Here is a 17,273-nt window from a genome sequence, read left to right as displayed (position 1 = left end):
CAACACAACACAACACAACACAACACAACACAACACAACACAACACAACACAACACAACACAACATAACATGTGTTACATAACACATTATGTTGTGATATGTTATGCTGTGACTTGTTGGGTTGTGTCATGTTGTGTTGTTGTATTTTTTATTTAACCTTTATTTAACCAGGCAAGTCAGTTAAGAAGAAATTCTTATTTTCAATGACAGCCTAGGAACAGTGGTTTTAACTGCCTGTTCAGGGGCAGAACGACAGATTTGTACCTTGCCAGCTCGGTGGTTTGAACTTGCAACCTTCCGGTTACTAGTCCAACGCTCTATCCACTAGGCTACCGTGTTGTGATGTGTTGTGATGGGTTGTGATGTGTTGTGACATGTTGTGACATGTTTTGTTGTGATGTATTGTCACAGTATGTCACAGTATAGTGTTGTGATGTGTTGGGTTGTGTTGTGACATGTTGTGTTGTGATAGCAGGAGTGAAGTATAGTATTGTATAGTGTACTGTTAACAATTGCAGGGGTGTTGTATAGTATAGTGTACTGTTGTATAGTGTAGTATAGTATAGTGTGCTGTTGTATAGTGTAGTATAGTATAGTATAGTGTGCTATTGTATAGTGTAGTATAGCACAGTATAGTGTACTGTTGTATAGTGTAGTATAGTATAGTATAGTGTGCTGTTGTATAGTGTAGTATAGTGCCGTGTTAACAATAGCAGGGGTGTTGTATAGTATTGTGTGGTATGGTATAGTGTAGCATAGTATAGTGTACTGTTGTATATTGCAGTATAGTGGTGTGTGGTATGGTATAGTGTAGTATAGTATAGTGTAGTATAGTGTAGTATAGTGTTGTGTTAACAATAACAGGAGTGAAGTATAGTATAGTATAGTATTGTGTACTGCTGTATAGTGTAGTATAGTATAGTGTACTGTTGTGTAATATAGTGTCGTGTTAACAATAGTAGGGGTGTTGTATAGTCTAGTATAGTATAATATAGTGTACTGTTGTATAGTGTCGTGTTAACAATAACAAGAGTGAAGTATAGTATAGTATAGTGTACTGTTGTGTAGTATAGTATAGTATAGTGTAGTATAGTGTTGTGTTAACAATAACAGGAGTGACATATAGTATATCACAGTCTAGTGTACTGTTGTATAGTGTAGTATATCACAGTCTAGTGTACTGTTGTGTAGTATAGTATAGTATAGTGTAGTATAGTGTTGTGTTAACAATAACAGGAGTGAAGTATAGTATAGTATAGTATTGTGTACTGCTGTATAGTGTAGTATAGTATAGTGTACTGTTGTGTAATATAGTGTCGTGTTAACAATAGTAGGGGTGTTGTATAGTCTAGTATAGTATAATATAGTGTACTGTTGTATAGTGTCGTGTTAACAATAACAAGAGTGAAGTATAGTATAGTATAGTGTACTGTTGTGTAGTATAGTATAGTATAGTGTAGTATAGTGTTGTGTTAACAATAACAGGAGTGACATATAGTATATCACAGTCTAGTGTACTGTTGTATAGTGTAGTATATCACAGTCTAGTGTACTGTTGTGTAGTATAGTATAGTATAGTGTAGTATAGTGTTGTGTTAACAATAACAGGAGTGACATATAGTATATCACAGTCTAGTGTACTGTTGTATAGTGTAGTATATCACAGTCTAGTGTACTGTTGTATAGTGCAGTATAGTACAGTATAGTGTACTGTTGTATAGTGTAGTATATCACAGTCTAGTGTACTGTTGTATAGTGCAGTATATCACAGTCTAGTGTACTGTTGTATAGTGCAGTATATCACAGTCTAGTGTACTGTTGTATAGTGTAGTATATCACAGTCTAGTGTACTGTTGTATAGTGCAGTATAGTACAGTATAGTGTACTGTTGTATAGTGCAGTATAGTACAGTATAGTGTACTGTTGTATAGTGTAGTATAGTGTCGTGTTAACAATAGCAGGGGTGTTGTATAGTATAGTACAGTATAGTGTACTGTTGTATAGTGTAGTATAGCACAGTATAGTGTACTGTTGTATAGTGTAGTATAGCACAGTATAGTGTACTGTTGTATAGTGCAGTATAGTACAGTATAGTGTACTGTTGTATAGTGTAGTATAGTGTCGTGTTAACAATAGCAGGGGTGTTGTATAGTATAGTACAGTATAGTGTACTGTTGTATAGTGTAGTATAGTGTTGTGTTAACAATAGCAGGGGTGTTGTATAGTATAGTACAGTATAGTGTACTGTTGTGTAGTATAGTACAGTATTGTGTACTGTTGTATAGTGTAGTATAGTGTTGTGTTAACAATAGCAGGGGTGTTGTATAATACAGTATAGTGTACTGTTGTGTAGTGTAGTATAGTGTTGTGTTAACAATAGCAGGGGTGTTGTATAGTATAGTACAGTATAGTGTACTGTTGTGTAGTATAGTACAGTATAGTGTACTGTTGTGTAGTGTAGTATAGTGTACTGTTGTGTAGTATAGTATAGTGTACTGTTGTGTAGTGTAGTATAGTGTTGTGTTAACAATAGCAGGGGTGTTGTATAGTATAGTACAGTATAGTGTACTGTTGTGTAGTATAGTACAGTATAGTGTACTGTTGTGTAGTGTAGTATAGTGTACTGTTGTGTAGTATAGTATAGTGTACTGTTGTGTAGTGTAGTATAGTGTTGTGTTAACAATAGCAGGGGTGTTGTATAGTATAGTACAGTATAGTGTACTGTTGTGTAGTATAGTACAGTATAGTGTACTGTTGTGTAGTGTAGTATAGTGTACTGTTGTGTAGTATAGTATAGTGTACTGTTGTATAGTGTAGTATAGTGTTGTGTTAACAATAGCAGGGGTGTTGTATAGTATAGTACAGTATAGTGTACTGTTGTGTAGTATAGTACAGTATAGTGTACTGTTGTGTAGTATAGTACAGTATAGTGTACTGTTGTGTAGTATAGTACTGTTGTGTAGTGTAGTATAGTGTTGTGTTAACAATAGCAGGGGTGTTGTATAGTATAGTACAGTATAGTGTACTGTTGTATAGTGTAGTATAGTGTTGTGTTAACAATAGCAGGGGTGTTGTATAGTATAGTATAGTGTACTGTTGTATAGTGTAGTATAGTGTTGTGTTAACAATAGCAGGGGTGTTGTATAGTATAGTACAGTATAGTGTACTGTTGTGTAGTATAGTACAGTATAGTGTACTGTTGTGTAGTATAGTACAGTATAGTGTACTGTTGTGTAGTATAGTATAGTGTACTGTTGTGTAGTGTAGTATAGTGTTGTGTTAACAATAGCAGGGGTGTTGTATAGTATAGTACAGTATAGTGTACTGTTGTGTAGTATAGTACAGTATAGTGTACTGTTGTGTAGTATAGTACAGTATAGTGTACTGTTGTGTAGTATAGTATAGTGTACTGTTGTGTAGTGTAGTATAGTGTTGTGTTAACAATAGCAGGGGTGTTGTATAGTATAGTACAGTATAGTGTACTGTTGTGTAGTATAGTACAGTATAGTGTACTGTTGTGTAGTATAGTACAGTATAGTGTACTGTTGTGTAGTATAGTATAGTGTACTGTTGTGTAGTGTAGTATAGTGTTGTGTTAACAATAGCAGGGGTGTTGTATAGAACAGGTGTGCCAAGCTTGTAGCGTCAAACCCAAGATGAATCAAGGCTGTAATCGCTGCCAAAGGTGCTTCAACAAAGTACTGAGTGAAAGGTCTGAATACTTATGGAAATGGGATATTTCTGCTTATTTTATTTTATACATTTGCAAGAATTTATAAAAACCTGTTTTTGCTTTGTCATTATGGGGTATTGTGTGTATATAGATGAATAAGGCTGTAATGTAACAAAATGTGGAAAAAGTCAAGGTGTCGGAATACTTTCCCATTGCACTGTAAAGTGTAGTGTTGTATTTTGTAGTATATCACAGTATAGTGTAATGTTCACATTAACAGGGGTATTGTGTAATATAGTGTGGTATTGTGTCATGTTAACAATAACATGGGTTGTGTGTGTGTGTGTGTGTGTGAGTGTATATATATATATATATATTTCATCACTGTCTCTGTGTTGCACCTCAGACCCTGTGCTCAGACTATGTCCTGCAGTCTCCTACCCTCTAGACCAGGGGTGGGCAGTTCCAGTCCTCCAGGGCCTGATTGGTGTCAGTTTTGCCTCAGCTAACACACCCGACTCCAATAATCACCTAATTATGTATCTTCAGTTTAGAATGCAATGTGATTAATCAGCTGTGTTTGATCGGGATGGAGAGACAGAGTGACACCAATCAGTCCCTGGAGGACTGGAGTTGCCCACTCCTGTTATAGACCTCTACTACACTAAGCTGTCTGAGAAATGACAAACACATGAGCATCTGTCTGACATACACTCTCTCTCGCTTTCTCTTTCTCTCTCTACCCCCCTGATCCTCTCCCCCCTCTCTCACTCACTCTTTCTCCTCACTCTCTCTCGCTTTCTCTTTCTCTCTCTACCCCCCCCCGATCCTCTCCCCCTCTCTCACTCTTTCTCCTCACTCCCTCTCCATCTCTTTCTCCCTCTACCCCCCCCCTGATCCACTCCCCCCTCTCTCACTCACTTTTCTCCTCACTCCCTCTCCATCTCTTTCTCCCTCTCCCCCCCCCTGATCCTCTCCCCCTCTCTCTCACTCTCTCATCTCTTTCTCCTCACTCCCTCTCCATCTCTTTCTCCCTTTCTCTTTCTCCCTTTACCCCCCTGATCCTCTCCCCCCTCTCTCTCTCACTCTTTCTCCTCACTCCCTCTCCATCTCTTCCTTTCCATCCTACAGGCGTGTCATGGATGTGCAACGGGATCAAGTTGTGACTGCAGCGGAGTGAAAGGAGTCAAGGTGAGAGTGAAATACACACACACACTAACCTACTGTACAAAACAACCATAACACATCATTTCCTGATCTGATTTGTAATGACTGTTTTGTCCGTGTGCAATATGCATTGTAAGAGGTGTCATGACTTTGTGTTCTGTGTTCTGTGTTCTGTGTTCCGTGTTCCATAGGGTGAAAGGGGATTTCCAGGACTACAGGGTCAGCTGGGTGTACCGGGGTTCCCCGGACCTGAGGGGCCCATCGGTGGCAGGGGAGAGAAGGTAGGAGGTCATTCCTGGATCTCGTTGTAGGAGAACCATCATACCTGACCATATCTGTGAATTTAGACACTTGAAAAGGACCCCTCCCATCTTCTTCTCTCTCTCAGGGTAGTGACGGACCTTCAGGGACTGGAGGTCCAAAAGGGATAAGAGTGAGTAACCTGACGTGACCCACACACGTCTCACTCCATATACCAGTTCAGTACACAGTCAAATGGCCCTCTCTAGAGTGTAGTACTCACCTTAGCCCACCAGATGTCCTCGTTTCACTCCAAGACAAACGGGAAGTAGCCTTATTGGTTTCTGATGTGAATGTACGATTAGTGGTGTAGAGCATTATTTTTAGGTGAGAGAGCACACTTTATTATTATTATTATTTTAATCACGTCATAATCTCCTCAATCAGAGTTTGTACGGACAGATGTGGCCAATTGAATCGCATCTCATTAATATGTGTATAATGCTTCCACCAGTTGCGTCGTCTGTCTGTGCCAACACCTATTGTCTAAAGAAAATGGTATATTTTGAATACCCTCAAACACAAAGTTAGGCATAGGTTACCTCATCTCCAAATTGGCCATCATCACTGTCAATCATGACTGATAGTTATTCACGTTTTACTGGTGAAACGTCCCAACTCCTTGCCAACCATTTGATTGATCTCAATCAGTTTGATGGGAATATGCAGGTCTTCTTGAAGTGCTGATTTGTCAGTGAATCAGAGCGGACGGTCTTAACAAACTAGTAGCTTTTCTTGTATTTTGTTTCAGTCAAAGCATATCTCCTGCCTAGTGGATCACACTGTTGGGTTTTGGCCACATGAAAAGAAAGATTTAGACTATTATGCTTCAGTTAACCATATCCTAGAATATAGTTAGAAATTAGGTGGTGTTTTTGGTGTAACAGTATCTTTATAGGCTTAGTGTGCTAATGTACGCTATTATATTCGGTTCTGTTATGCAAAATACTAATTCATCGTTATGGGATCTTGCAAGACATTGATTCATCTTTGATCTACATTTCCTGAACAAGCACCAGTGTGGGAAGTGAGAGTCTTCTACTTATTAGGCAACAGGTCTGGATGAGATGTCATTGTAAGCGATTGGAGACACTTCGTGGTGCTGAAAGAACAGCGACAAGATCTTGCAATGATGGATAGCTGAAGAAGGACTGCAATTCGGCCAGTCCAGGAACAAACAACAATAATTATCAGTAGGCCTAAATCCTAATAGTCCTACGACTACGTGGTACAGCTATTTGTAGGCTACAGCCTATTGTAAGTACCAATACATATAGCTTAATATTATTGCACTATTTATGATGAGGGCTTTAATGCAATTAGGCATTTAATTGTATTGTGTAGCTTACACAATGTATAAATCAACTTTGTTTTGATTAGCTTGAATACATGGTTACAATATTCCCTATTGCAGAATAAAAGAAAACAACGGTGAACTATCAATTCCTAAAATGTATTTGCATAGATTAAACATGCTATCAAATCAATTGACCATAAAAAATTGCAGGAATTTGTTTTTAAAACAGTCAGAAATTCAAGCATTTGGTGTGGTGTATTCACACATCTAAATAAACGATAACCAAAATGCATTATTACCTCCAATTTGGCCGAATTCACGTCTCCATTTTCCCAGCCTGACAAACCAAGCTAGAACGGGCCCTGCGTCTCAACCAATAGCCAATGTAGGCTAACTATCTCAGGATAGGACTACAGCAACACCCAGAGAGGGTCAGGCTCTTTGGGGTTAGTGATGACCACTCTGGTTTGTGAACACCAAGGCAGACACACGGTGAATTTAGATGTTTTTATTTTTATGTTCTGATTGGCCAAAGTGGTCAAGCCTGTGATGGGCCTGTGCAGTGCATACATCTAGCATATAGTTCTGTGCAGTGCATACACCTAGCTCATAGTTCTGTGCAGTGCATACATCTAGCTCATAGTTCTGTGCAGTGCATACATCTAGCTCATAGTTCTGTGCAGTGCATACACCTAGCTCATAGTTCTGTGCAGTGCATACACCTTCTTCTGTGCAGTGCATACACCTAGCTCATAGTTCTGTGCAGTGCATACATCTAGCTCATAGTTCTGTGCAGTGCATACATCTAGCTCATAGTTCTGTGCAGTGCATACATCTAGCTCATAGTTCTGTGCAGTGCATACATCTAGCTCATAGTTCTGTGCAGTGCATACATCTAGCTCATAGTTCTGTGCAGTGCATACATCTAGCTCATAGTTCTGTGCAGTGCATACATCTAGCTCATAGTTCTGTGCAGTGCATACACATCTAGCTCATAGTTCTGTGCAGTGCTCATAGTTCTGTGCAGTGCATACATCTAGCTCATAGTTCTGTGCAGTGCATACACCTAGCTCATAGTTCTGTGCAGTGCATACACCTAGCTCATAGTTCTGTGCAGTGCATACACCTAGCTCATAGTTCTGTGCAGTGCATATAGTTCTGTGCAGTGCATACACTAGCTCATAGTTCTGTGCAGTGCATACATCTAGCTCATAGTTCTCATAGTGTGCAGTGCATACATCTGTGCAGTGCACACATCTAGCTCATAGTTCTGTGCAGTGCATCTGCTCATACATCTGTGCAGTGCATACATCTAGCTCATAGTTCTGTGCAGTGCATACATCTAGCTCATAGTTCTGTGCAGTGCATACATCTAGCTCATAGTTCTGTGCAGTGCACACATCTAGCTCATAGTTCTGTGCAGTGCACACATCTAGCTCATAGTTCTGTGCAGTGCATACATCTAGCTCATAGTTCTGTGCAGTGCATACATCTAGCTCATAGTTCTGTGCAGTGCATACACCTAGCTCATAGTTCTGTGCAGTGCATACACCTAGCTCATAGTTCTGTGCAGTGCATACACCTAGCTCATAGTTCTGTGCAGTGCATACACCTAGCTCATAGTTCTGTGCAGTGCATACATCTAGTTCTGTGCAGTGCAGTTCTGTGCAGTGCATACATCTAGCTCATAGTTCTGTGCAGTGCATACAGTGCATACACTAGCTCATAGTTCTGTGTGCAGTGCATACACCTAGCTCATAGTTCTGTGCAGTGCATACACCTAGCTCATAGTTCTTTGTAGTGCAGCTCATAGCATACACCTAGCTCATACTTCATTTCATAGTAGTGCATACACCTAGCTCATAGTTCTTTGTGCAGTGCATACACCTAGCTCATAGTTCTTTGCAGTGCATACACCTAGCTCATACTTCTTTGTAGTGCATACACCTAGCTCATACTTCTTTGTAGTGCATACACCTAGCTCATACTTCTTTGTAGTGCATACACCTAGCTCATAGTTCTTCACAGTGCATACACCTAGCTCATAGTTCTGTGCAGTGCATACACCTAGCTCATAGTTCTTCACAGTGCATACACCTAGCTCATAGTTCTTCACAGTGCATACACCTAGCTCATAGTTCTTCACAGTGCATACACCTAGCTCATAGTTCTTTCTCATTCTCCCCAATGTCAGAGAGAGGACTGGGAAGAAATCATCATTTACCTCTAGGCTGCTTTAAATATCATCAATTATTATTTTTTATTATTTTGTTTTTCATTGAATGTTAGTGGTAAATTCTAAATAACTATATTTAATTATCAAAATATATTTTCCAGAAATAGTTTTACCAGCTCTGTGTATTCTCAAATGGAAAAGAAGTGAGAGGGCTGCACTACACCACTGTGTATGATGTACCATTTCTCAAAGTATTTTATTGATCAGCGGTGGCTGGTGTCACTTTAATTGGGGAGGAAGGGCTTATAGTAATGGCTGGAATGGAATAAATGGGATGGTCTCAAGCACATCAAACACCTGACTTCCATGTACTTGATACCATTCCATTCACTCCATTCTATTCATTATTATGAGCCGTCCTCCCCTCACCAGCCTCTGATTGATTCATTGTCCTTGTTACTCCCACAGGGACCTCCTGGACTGCCTGGATTCCCCGGAACACCAGGAATTCCAGTGAGTATCCTGCTTTTATATTTCTCATCTTTTACTATATACAGTTGACGTCAGAAGTTTACATACACCTTAGCCAAATACATTTAACTCAGTTGTTCACCATTCCTGACATTTAATCCTGGTAAAAATTCCCTATTTTAGGTCAGTTAGGATCACCACTTTATTTTAAGAATGTGAAAAGACAGAATAATCGTAGAGAGAATTATTTATTTCAGCTTTTATTTCTTTCATCACATTCTCAGTGGGTCAGAAGTTTACATACACTCAATTAGTATTTGGTAGCATTGCCTTTAAATTGTTGAACTTGGGTCAAACGTTCTGGGTAGCCTTCCACAAGCTTCCCACAATAAGTTGGGTGAATTTTGGCCCATTCCTCCTGACAGAGCTGGTGTAACTGAGTCAGGTTTGTAGGCCTCTTTGCTCGCACATACTTTTTCAGTTCTGCCAACCCCCCCCCCCCCCCCTGTTTTCCTCCAAAAATAACAATGGTCATTATGGCCAAACAATTCTATTTTTGTTTCATCAGACCAGAGGACATTTCTCCAAAAAAGTATGATCTTTGTCCCATGTGCAGTTGCAAAACGTAGCCTGGCTTTTTTATGGCGGTTTTGGAGCAGTGGCTTCTTCCTTGCTGAGCGGCCTTTCAGGTTATGTCGATATAGGACTCGTTCTACTGTGGATATAGATGCTTTTGTACCTGTTTCCTCCAGCATCTTTACAAGGTCCTTTGCTGTTGTTCTGGGATTGATTTGCACTTTTCGCACCAAAGTAAATTCATCGCTAGGAGACAGAATGTGTCTCCTTCCTGAGCGGTATGACGGCTGCATGGTCCCATGGTGTGTAATATACTTGCTTACTATTGTTTGTACAGATGAACGTGGTACCTTCAGGCATTTGGAAATTGCTACCAAGGATGAATCAGACTTGTGGAGGTCTACAATGTTTTTCTGAGGTCTTGACTGATTTATTTAGATTTTTCCATGATGTCAAGCAGAGGCACTGAGTTTGAAGGTTGACCTTTAAATACATCCACAGGTACAGCTCCAATATACTCAAATGATATCAATTAGCCTATCAGAAGCTTCTAATGCCATGACATCATTTTCTGGAATTTTACAGCTGTTTGAAGGCACAGTCAACGTAGTGTATGTAAACTTCTGACCCACTGGAATTGTGATACAGTGAATTATAAGTGAAATAATCTGTCTGTAAACACTTGTTGGGAGAATTTGTTATGTCATGTACAAAGTAGATGTCCAAAACGACTTGCCAAAACTATAGTTTTTTAGCAAGACATTTGTGGAGTGGTTAAAAAATGTGTTTTAATGATTACAACCTAAGTGTATGTAATCTTCAGACTTCAACTGTAGCCTAGCCTATCTATATAGCCTAGCCTATCTATATAGCCTAGCCTATCTATATAGCCTAGCCTATCTATATAGCCTAGCCTATCTATATAGCCTAGCCTATCTAAATAGCCTAGCCTATCTATATAGCCTAGCCCTTCTGGTAGAGAGACGGTGGATCCTTTGCTGAACTATCACTGGCTATTTTTAACATCACATGACATCCAGGGTGCAGATTGAACATATAATGAATAGAACTGACACGATTCCAAATGTAGTCTTACAACAGTTATTTATGTTGTACACATAGATAGATAGATAGATAGATAGATAGATAGATAGATAGATAGATAGATAGATAGATAGATAGATAGATAGATAGATAGATAGATCATCTTTGTGTCTCTGCCATTATAGCGTCTGTGACAGCATGGGCAGCATCATTGAGGCAATCTACATTTTTAAGTAGTCAATTGTCTTCTTCTCGATTAGCTGATCCGGCCTGATGACCCGGTTGGACATGAGAGAAACAGGGTCACCAGGAGGAGTCAGCCAATGAAGTTATAAGTCCACCCAGTTGGCTACATTAAAATGGTGGAAGCCCTCAATGGCGCTGCCTATGCTAAGACAGCCTTTTGGCCACTAGAGGCCTCTATCATCCTTTATGGTTCTACACCATACATTTTATCTGAATGTTCCGTACTGCATCGCTGTGTAACCTCACTTCCTGTGTGATGTGTGACTTCCTGTTGTCTCTGTGTCTGTGTTCTCCTGCAGGGTCTCCCAGGACAGGATGGCCCCCCAGGCCCCAAAGGAACTGCAGGCTGCAACGGGACTAAGGTGGGTTACTATTTTTACAGCTGACTGAAAGCGATACGACTCTGTTGAGTCCTGAGAACTCGGGTTAGATTGAATTTGGACTGAAACTGTTCTATCACACCTGGCCACTAGATGGCAGCACTCTGCTATTATATGTGATGTTGTATCACTCATGGCCACTAGATGGCAGAACTCTGCTATTATCTGCGCTTGTGGAAAAGTAACCATGGGCTGGAGTGCAATATGCAGCAATCGCTCCACCATTTCCTGGTTGCTAAAATTGTAGTAGTTTGCCTAATTTCAGTTTATTTCACAAAACAAGCAGTCATTGATTAGAGAATCATTGTAACATCTAAACTGCTGGGAAATATATTTTTCTTAAACAATAATATTGTATTTTAAGCTGTTTGAAGCTGGTGTACAAAACCCAAAGTAAAAGATGCAAAAACAAAACTTCAGAACAGGGAAACATAGAAATAGCACAGATAGAACATATCTACTGCTGCTTGGACTTGTTTTTCGATGAGAATGACATATCTATTACTCATATTTCTATATGAATTTGGTCAGGTTGCCCAAAAAGTCACATACTGTATTGCAGCTTTAATTCTATCTCATCTCAGGGTGAGCGAGGATTCCCAGGAAGTCCAGGCTTCCCCGGACTGGAGGGTCGATTGGTGAGTACCTTACACACAACACACAGTGTCGTCTCTCTCATGTCTCTCTGAGAAAGTCTCTGACACTTTAAAATGTATCCCTTATTTCTCGTCTCCCTCCTCTTCAGGGTCCACCTGGTTTTCCAGGACAAAAGGTAACTACTGTATTTGTCCCGGCAAACTGTTGTCCTCTTTTAGATTAAGTACTGGCTCATATAATTCACTCGGAAACAACAGTGTATCTAATACGTGCAACGGAGTCCACTAATGAATACGACCCCAATGTGTGATGGGTTCCGCTTTAACCTCCTCTACAGGGAGACCCAGGTGACATCATCACAGCTGAACGTTTCGGACAGATAGGAGGTGCAGGTCTGCCTGGCCTGCCTGGAGTTCCTGTGAGTTTTCTATAGAACCATACACCCACTTTGAAATTAACTGATTTTAACTGACCAACAATTCTAAAGTCTGTATTAAGACAGATAAAAGAGAAAACCTTAATTAGACTTTGTCGAGTGATTGGTTTTTATCAAATAGTAGGCTAATATAATATATAGTTCATATTTGGATTTTCAGAATCAATCAATCAAACACATGGTAATCCATTATGGGAGATGTAAACCTGTGTATTTCAACCCAGAGGTCATTGTGTAACGTTTGTGGTGTCTGTCTTGTTTCTAGGGTGACCAAGGCCCCTCGGGATTGTCCGGTCCTACCGGCCCTCCCGGCCCCAGAGGTTATGAGGTACAGTACAGTAACAGCCCAAATCATGTTATTGACAACCGGCACTCGTCCGTTATGTTCTGAGGGACTTCATACAATCAAACTGGTCCCAGTCATGTGACATCCAGTATGTTCTGAGGGACTTTACACAATCAAACTGGTCCCAGACCTCATTCAATCAATCAAATGTATTTATAAAGGCCTTCGTACATCAGCTGATATCTCAAAGTGCTGTACAGAAACCCAGCCTAAAACCCCAAACAGCAAGCAATGCAGATGTAGAAGCACGGTGGCTAGGAAAAACTCCTTAGAAAGGTAGGTACCAAGGAAGAACTAGAGAGGAATCAGGCTCTGAGGGGTGGCCAGTCCTCTGGGAAGGAAAGGAGAGAGGGAGAGAGAGATAATTATAGGGAGCATACCACCCTGCATCCCACTGCTGGCCTGCTTCTGAAGCTAAGCAGGATTGGTTCTGGATGGGAGACCAGATGCTGCTGGAAGTGGTGTTGGAGGGCCAGTAGGGTCTAAATAAAGAATATCTCAATGCCCCAGGGCATTCCATTGTGTAGGGTGCTTTCTTTCAGATGGGATGTTAAACGGGTGTCCTGACTCTCTGTGGTCACTGAAGAAGCAGCTCTTTCAGTAGTTTAGTTGAAATAGGGTCCAGTATGCAGCTTGAAGGTTTAGAGGCCAGGACTCTTTTCTCCATTGATCCTAGTTCCTGGCAGTTCTGTGCAGACTCAGGACAGCGGAGATTTGGAGAAACACACAGATTCACAGTCTGTCATTTGTTTAACGATCATGATCATTTCATCGAAGAAGTTTGTGAATTCATCAAGTCTGAAGTGAAAACCATCCTCTCTTGTGGAATTATTCTTTTTCTCCACGGTTGGAAAAGTAGGAAGCTTGAGCAGCATTGGGGGCTCTTTGATATTTACACCATATTGTCTTTCCAAGCTAGTCGGAAGACTTCCAGTTTGGTGGAGCGCCATTTCCGTTACAATTTTCTGGAAGCTTCCTACAGGGCTCGGGATTTTCCAGGGAGCTAGTTTTTTGTGGCAAATGTTTTTTTGTTTTTAGGGGTGCGACTGCATCTAGGGAATTGCGCAAGGTTAAATTGAGTTCCTCAGTTAGGTGGTTAACTTATTTTTATTCTCTAACGTCCTTGGGTAGGTGGAAGGAGTCTGGAAGGGAATCTAGGCATCTTAGGGTTGTCTGAGAATTTATAGCACAGATTTTGATAATCCTTGGTTGGTCTGAGCAGATTATTTGTTGTGGTTGCAAACATAATAAAATGATGGTCTGATAGTCCAGGATTATGAGGAAAAACATTAAGATCCACAACATTTATTCCATGGGACAAAACTAGGTCCAGAGAATGTCTGTGGCAATGAGTAGGTCCAAAGACATGTTGGACAAAATCCACTGAGTCGACGATGGCTCTGAAAGTATTTTGGAGTGGGTCTGTGGACTTTTCCATGTGAATATTTAAGTCACCAAAAATGTGAATATTGTCTGCCATGTCCACAAGATTCGATAGGAATTCAGGGAAGTCAGTGAGCATACAGCACTAGTGAGGCCTCATTTAACACAGTAAATTAATCAGGCTTAAGCCATGTTTCAGTCAGGCCAATCACATCAAGATTATGATCAGTGATTAGTTCATTGTCTATAACTGCCTTGGAAGTGAGGGATCTAACATTTAGTAGCCCTATTTTGAGATGTGAGGTATCAATCTATTTGAATAATGACAGGAATGGAGGAGGTCTTTATTCCAGTGAGAATGCTAAGGCGAACACCACCACGTTTAGTTTTGCCCAACCTAGATCGAGGCACAGACACTGTCTCAACAATGTTCAACTAACAATTGAGTGGTGAGACTTTGCTTTAGAGCTCATCACCTGTGACATCCAGTATTTTCCGAAGGACTTTACACAGTGAAACTGTTCCCAGACCTTTAACAACCATGATCCGAGGGACTTTACACAGTCAAACTGTTCCCAGACCTGTAACATCCATGATCTGAGGGACTTTACACAGACAAACTGTTCCCAGACCTGTGACATCCAGTATGTTCTGTGGGACTGCTCCCAGGCTTGTCCCCAGGCAAGCTGGTCCCAGACATGTTACTTCCAGTTGTGTTTGTCAGTGCCGAATATTAAGAATTGGGCCAACTTTTAGAAGTTTGAATATTTTTCTAATTCTAGACATTCAGTTTCATCCCAGCTAGCACATTTGGTTCCTTGGATGTTGTGGGAACGAATGTTTTTGGTTGCAGGGAGGTTCTGAGAATGTTTTTCCATGGTTCCATTAAAGTGTTCCTGGGAGGTTTTATTAACATTCTGAGAATGGAAATTATAAAATATTTGAAGGTAATGTTTCAATAAGACTTTTAGCTTAAGTTAAATGTTTTGAACTCAAATCACACATATACATTCATTTGCTTAGGCATTAATCATGCAAACACAAGTCATTTTTATATTAGCACAGCATCACTGAGATTCAAACCTATGATCTTCTGTTCTGTATTCATGGATTCCATCCCACTGCACCACCAGGACTGAGTTAATATGCAGTGGGTTTTTTTACTTATGCAAAACTGCACATTTTAGTCTATTCAAACAGACCCCATTTCAAAGGAATCATGCACTCTTTCAGATCAGGTGTGGCCAATAGATATTTTTTATTTACATTTTTTAAAAACATTTTATTTAACTAGTCAAGTCAGTTAAGAACAAATTCTTATTTACAATGATGGCCAACACCGGCCAAACCCAGACGACGCTGGGCCAATTGTGCACCGCCTTATGGGACCCCCAATCACTACCGGTTGTGATATTAATGGGTGCGGCCAACACACCTGAACACACTTAACAAGATAGATAGAGTTTTGTTGATGCTGAGAATGGAGGGTATTTGTTTTGAAATTGCATTCTTAGAATGTTCATTGAATGTTACTAATGTTACTAATGTTTTCTTGAGGTTTTTATGGAAAAGTTTTCTTAATGTTCTGAGAACATGACTTTAAATAGAACCACGAGCAAACATGTAGAAACCATCATGCTGAAGTACCTAAATTCCCACAGAAAAATGTCATTTCTTAACATTCTCTGAACAATTTTAGAATATTGCTATAAGTAGAACCATGAGGAAACCTGTAGGAATGTTATGCTAAAGTATTGAAATTCCCACCTAAGAAACATATAGTTCTCAGAACGTTATGTGCTAACTGGGTAAGAACTGATCCGACGTAGTTTGCATCATCATAACGTTTTATTATTCTATTAATAGTTATATATTTTCTTAATGAAGTTGTTAATAAAGTTGTGTGCCGTTTTATAGGGTCGTCCCGGGCCTCCTGGTCTTCCTGGTCCAAAGGTGAGTTGCTTTACACACGGAATATGTGTACATATCTACCTCAATTACCTCGTACCCCTGCACATCGACTTGGTACTGGTACCCCGTATATATGACCAAGTTAAATACACTCATTGTGTTCCGTGTGTTATTATTATTTGTCTCTGCATTGTTGGGAAGGGCCTGTAAGTAAACATTTCACTGTTAGTCTACAGCTGTTGATTATGAAGCATTTCACTGTTAGTCTACACCTGTTGTTTATCAAGCATCTCACTGTTAGTCTACACCTGTTGTTTATGAAGCATCTCACTGTTAGTCTACACCTGTTGTTTATGAAGCATTTCACTGTTAGTCTACACCTGTTGTTTATGAAGCATTTCACTGTTAGTCTACACCTGTTGTTTATGAAGCATTTCACTGTTAGTCTACACCTGTTGTTTATGAAGCATCTCACTGTTAGTCTACACCTGTTGTTTATGAAGCATTTCACTGTTAGTCTACACCTGTTGTTTATGAAGCATCTCACTGTTAGTCTACACCTGTTGTTTATGAAGCATTTCACTGTTAGTCTACACCTGTTGCTTATGAAGCATTTCACTGTTAGTCTACACCTGTTGCTTATGAAGCATTTCACTGTTAGTCTACACCTGTTGTTTATGAAGCATTTCACTGTTAGTCTACACCTGTTGATTATGAAGCATTTCACTGTTAGTCTACACCTGTTGTTTATGAAGCATTTCACTGTTAGTCTACACCTGTTGTTTATGAAGCATTTCACTGTTAGTCTACACCTGTTGCTTATGAAGCATTTCACTGTTAGTCTACACCTGTTGTTTATGAAGCATTTCACTGTTAGTCTACACCTGTTGTTTATGAAGCATTTCACTGTTAGTCTACACCTGTTGTTTATGAAGCATTTCACTGTTAGTCTACACCTGTTGTTTATGAAGCATTTCACTGTTTATGAAGCATTTCACTGTTAGTCTACACCTGTTGTTTATGAAGCATTTCACTGTTTATGAAGCATTTCACTGTTAGTCTACACCTGTTGTTTATGAAGCATCTCACTGTTAGTCTACACCTGTTGTTTATGAAGCATTTCACTGTTAGTCTACACCTGTTGCTTATGAAGCATTTCACTGTTAGTCTACACCTGTTGTTTATGAAGCATTTCACTGTTAGTCTACACCTGTTGCTTATGAAGCATTTCACTGTTAGTCTACACCTGTTGTTTATGAAGCATTTCACT

General features: G+C 39.9%; 1 protein-coding gene across 1 annotated transcript in view; it reads left to right on the top strand.

The window, feature by feature from the left end:
- Positions 1–17,273, top strand: part of LOC124008874 (collagen alpha-5(IV) chain-like) — a 152,796-nt gene that overhangs the window by 75,409 nt on the left and 60,114 nt on the right. The window contains exons 2-11 of the mRNA XM_046320459.1: positions 4,805–4,864; positions 5,032–5,121; positions 5,229–5,273; positions 9,082–9,126; positions 11,250–11,312; positions 11,915–11,968; positions 12,076–12,102; positions 12,265–12,345; positions 12,629–12,691; positions 16,010–16,045. Coding sequence (XP_046176415.1) covers positions 4,805–4,864; positions 5,032–5,121; positions 5,229–5,273; positions 9,082–9,126; positions 11,250–11,312; positions 11,915–11,968; positions 12,076–12,102; positions 12,265–12,345; positions 12,629–12,691; positions 16,010–16,045 — 564 coding nt within the window. The remainder of the gene's footprint in view (positions 1–4,804; positions 4,865–5,031; positions 5,122–5,228; positions 5,274–9,081; positions 9,127–11,249; positions 11,313–11,914; positions 11,969–12,075; positions 12,103–12,264; positions 12,346–12,628; positions 12,692–16,009; positions 16,046–17,273) is intronic.

The sequence above is a fragment of the Oncorhynchus gorbuscha genome, linkage group LG21 (genome assembly GCF_021184085.1).
Source record: "Oncorhynchus gorbuscha isolate QuinsamMale2020 ecotype Even-year linkage group LG21, OgorEven_v1.0, whole genome shotgun sequence".
NCBI classification, from domain to species: Eukaryota; Metazoa; Chordata; class Actinopteri; order Salmoniformes; family Salmonidae; genus Oncorhynchus; species Oncorhynchus gorbuscha.
This window is presented reverse-complemented; position numbering and strand designations above follow the sequence as displayed.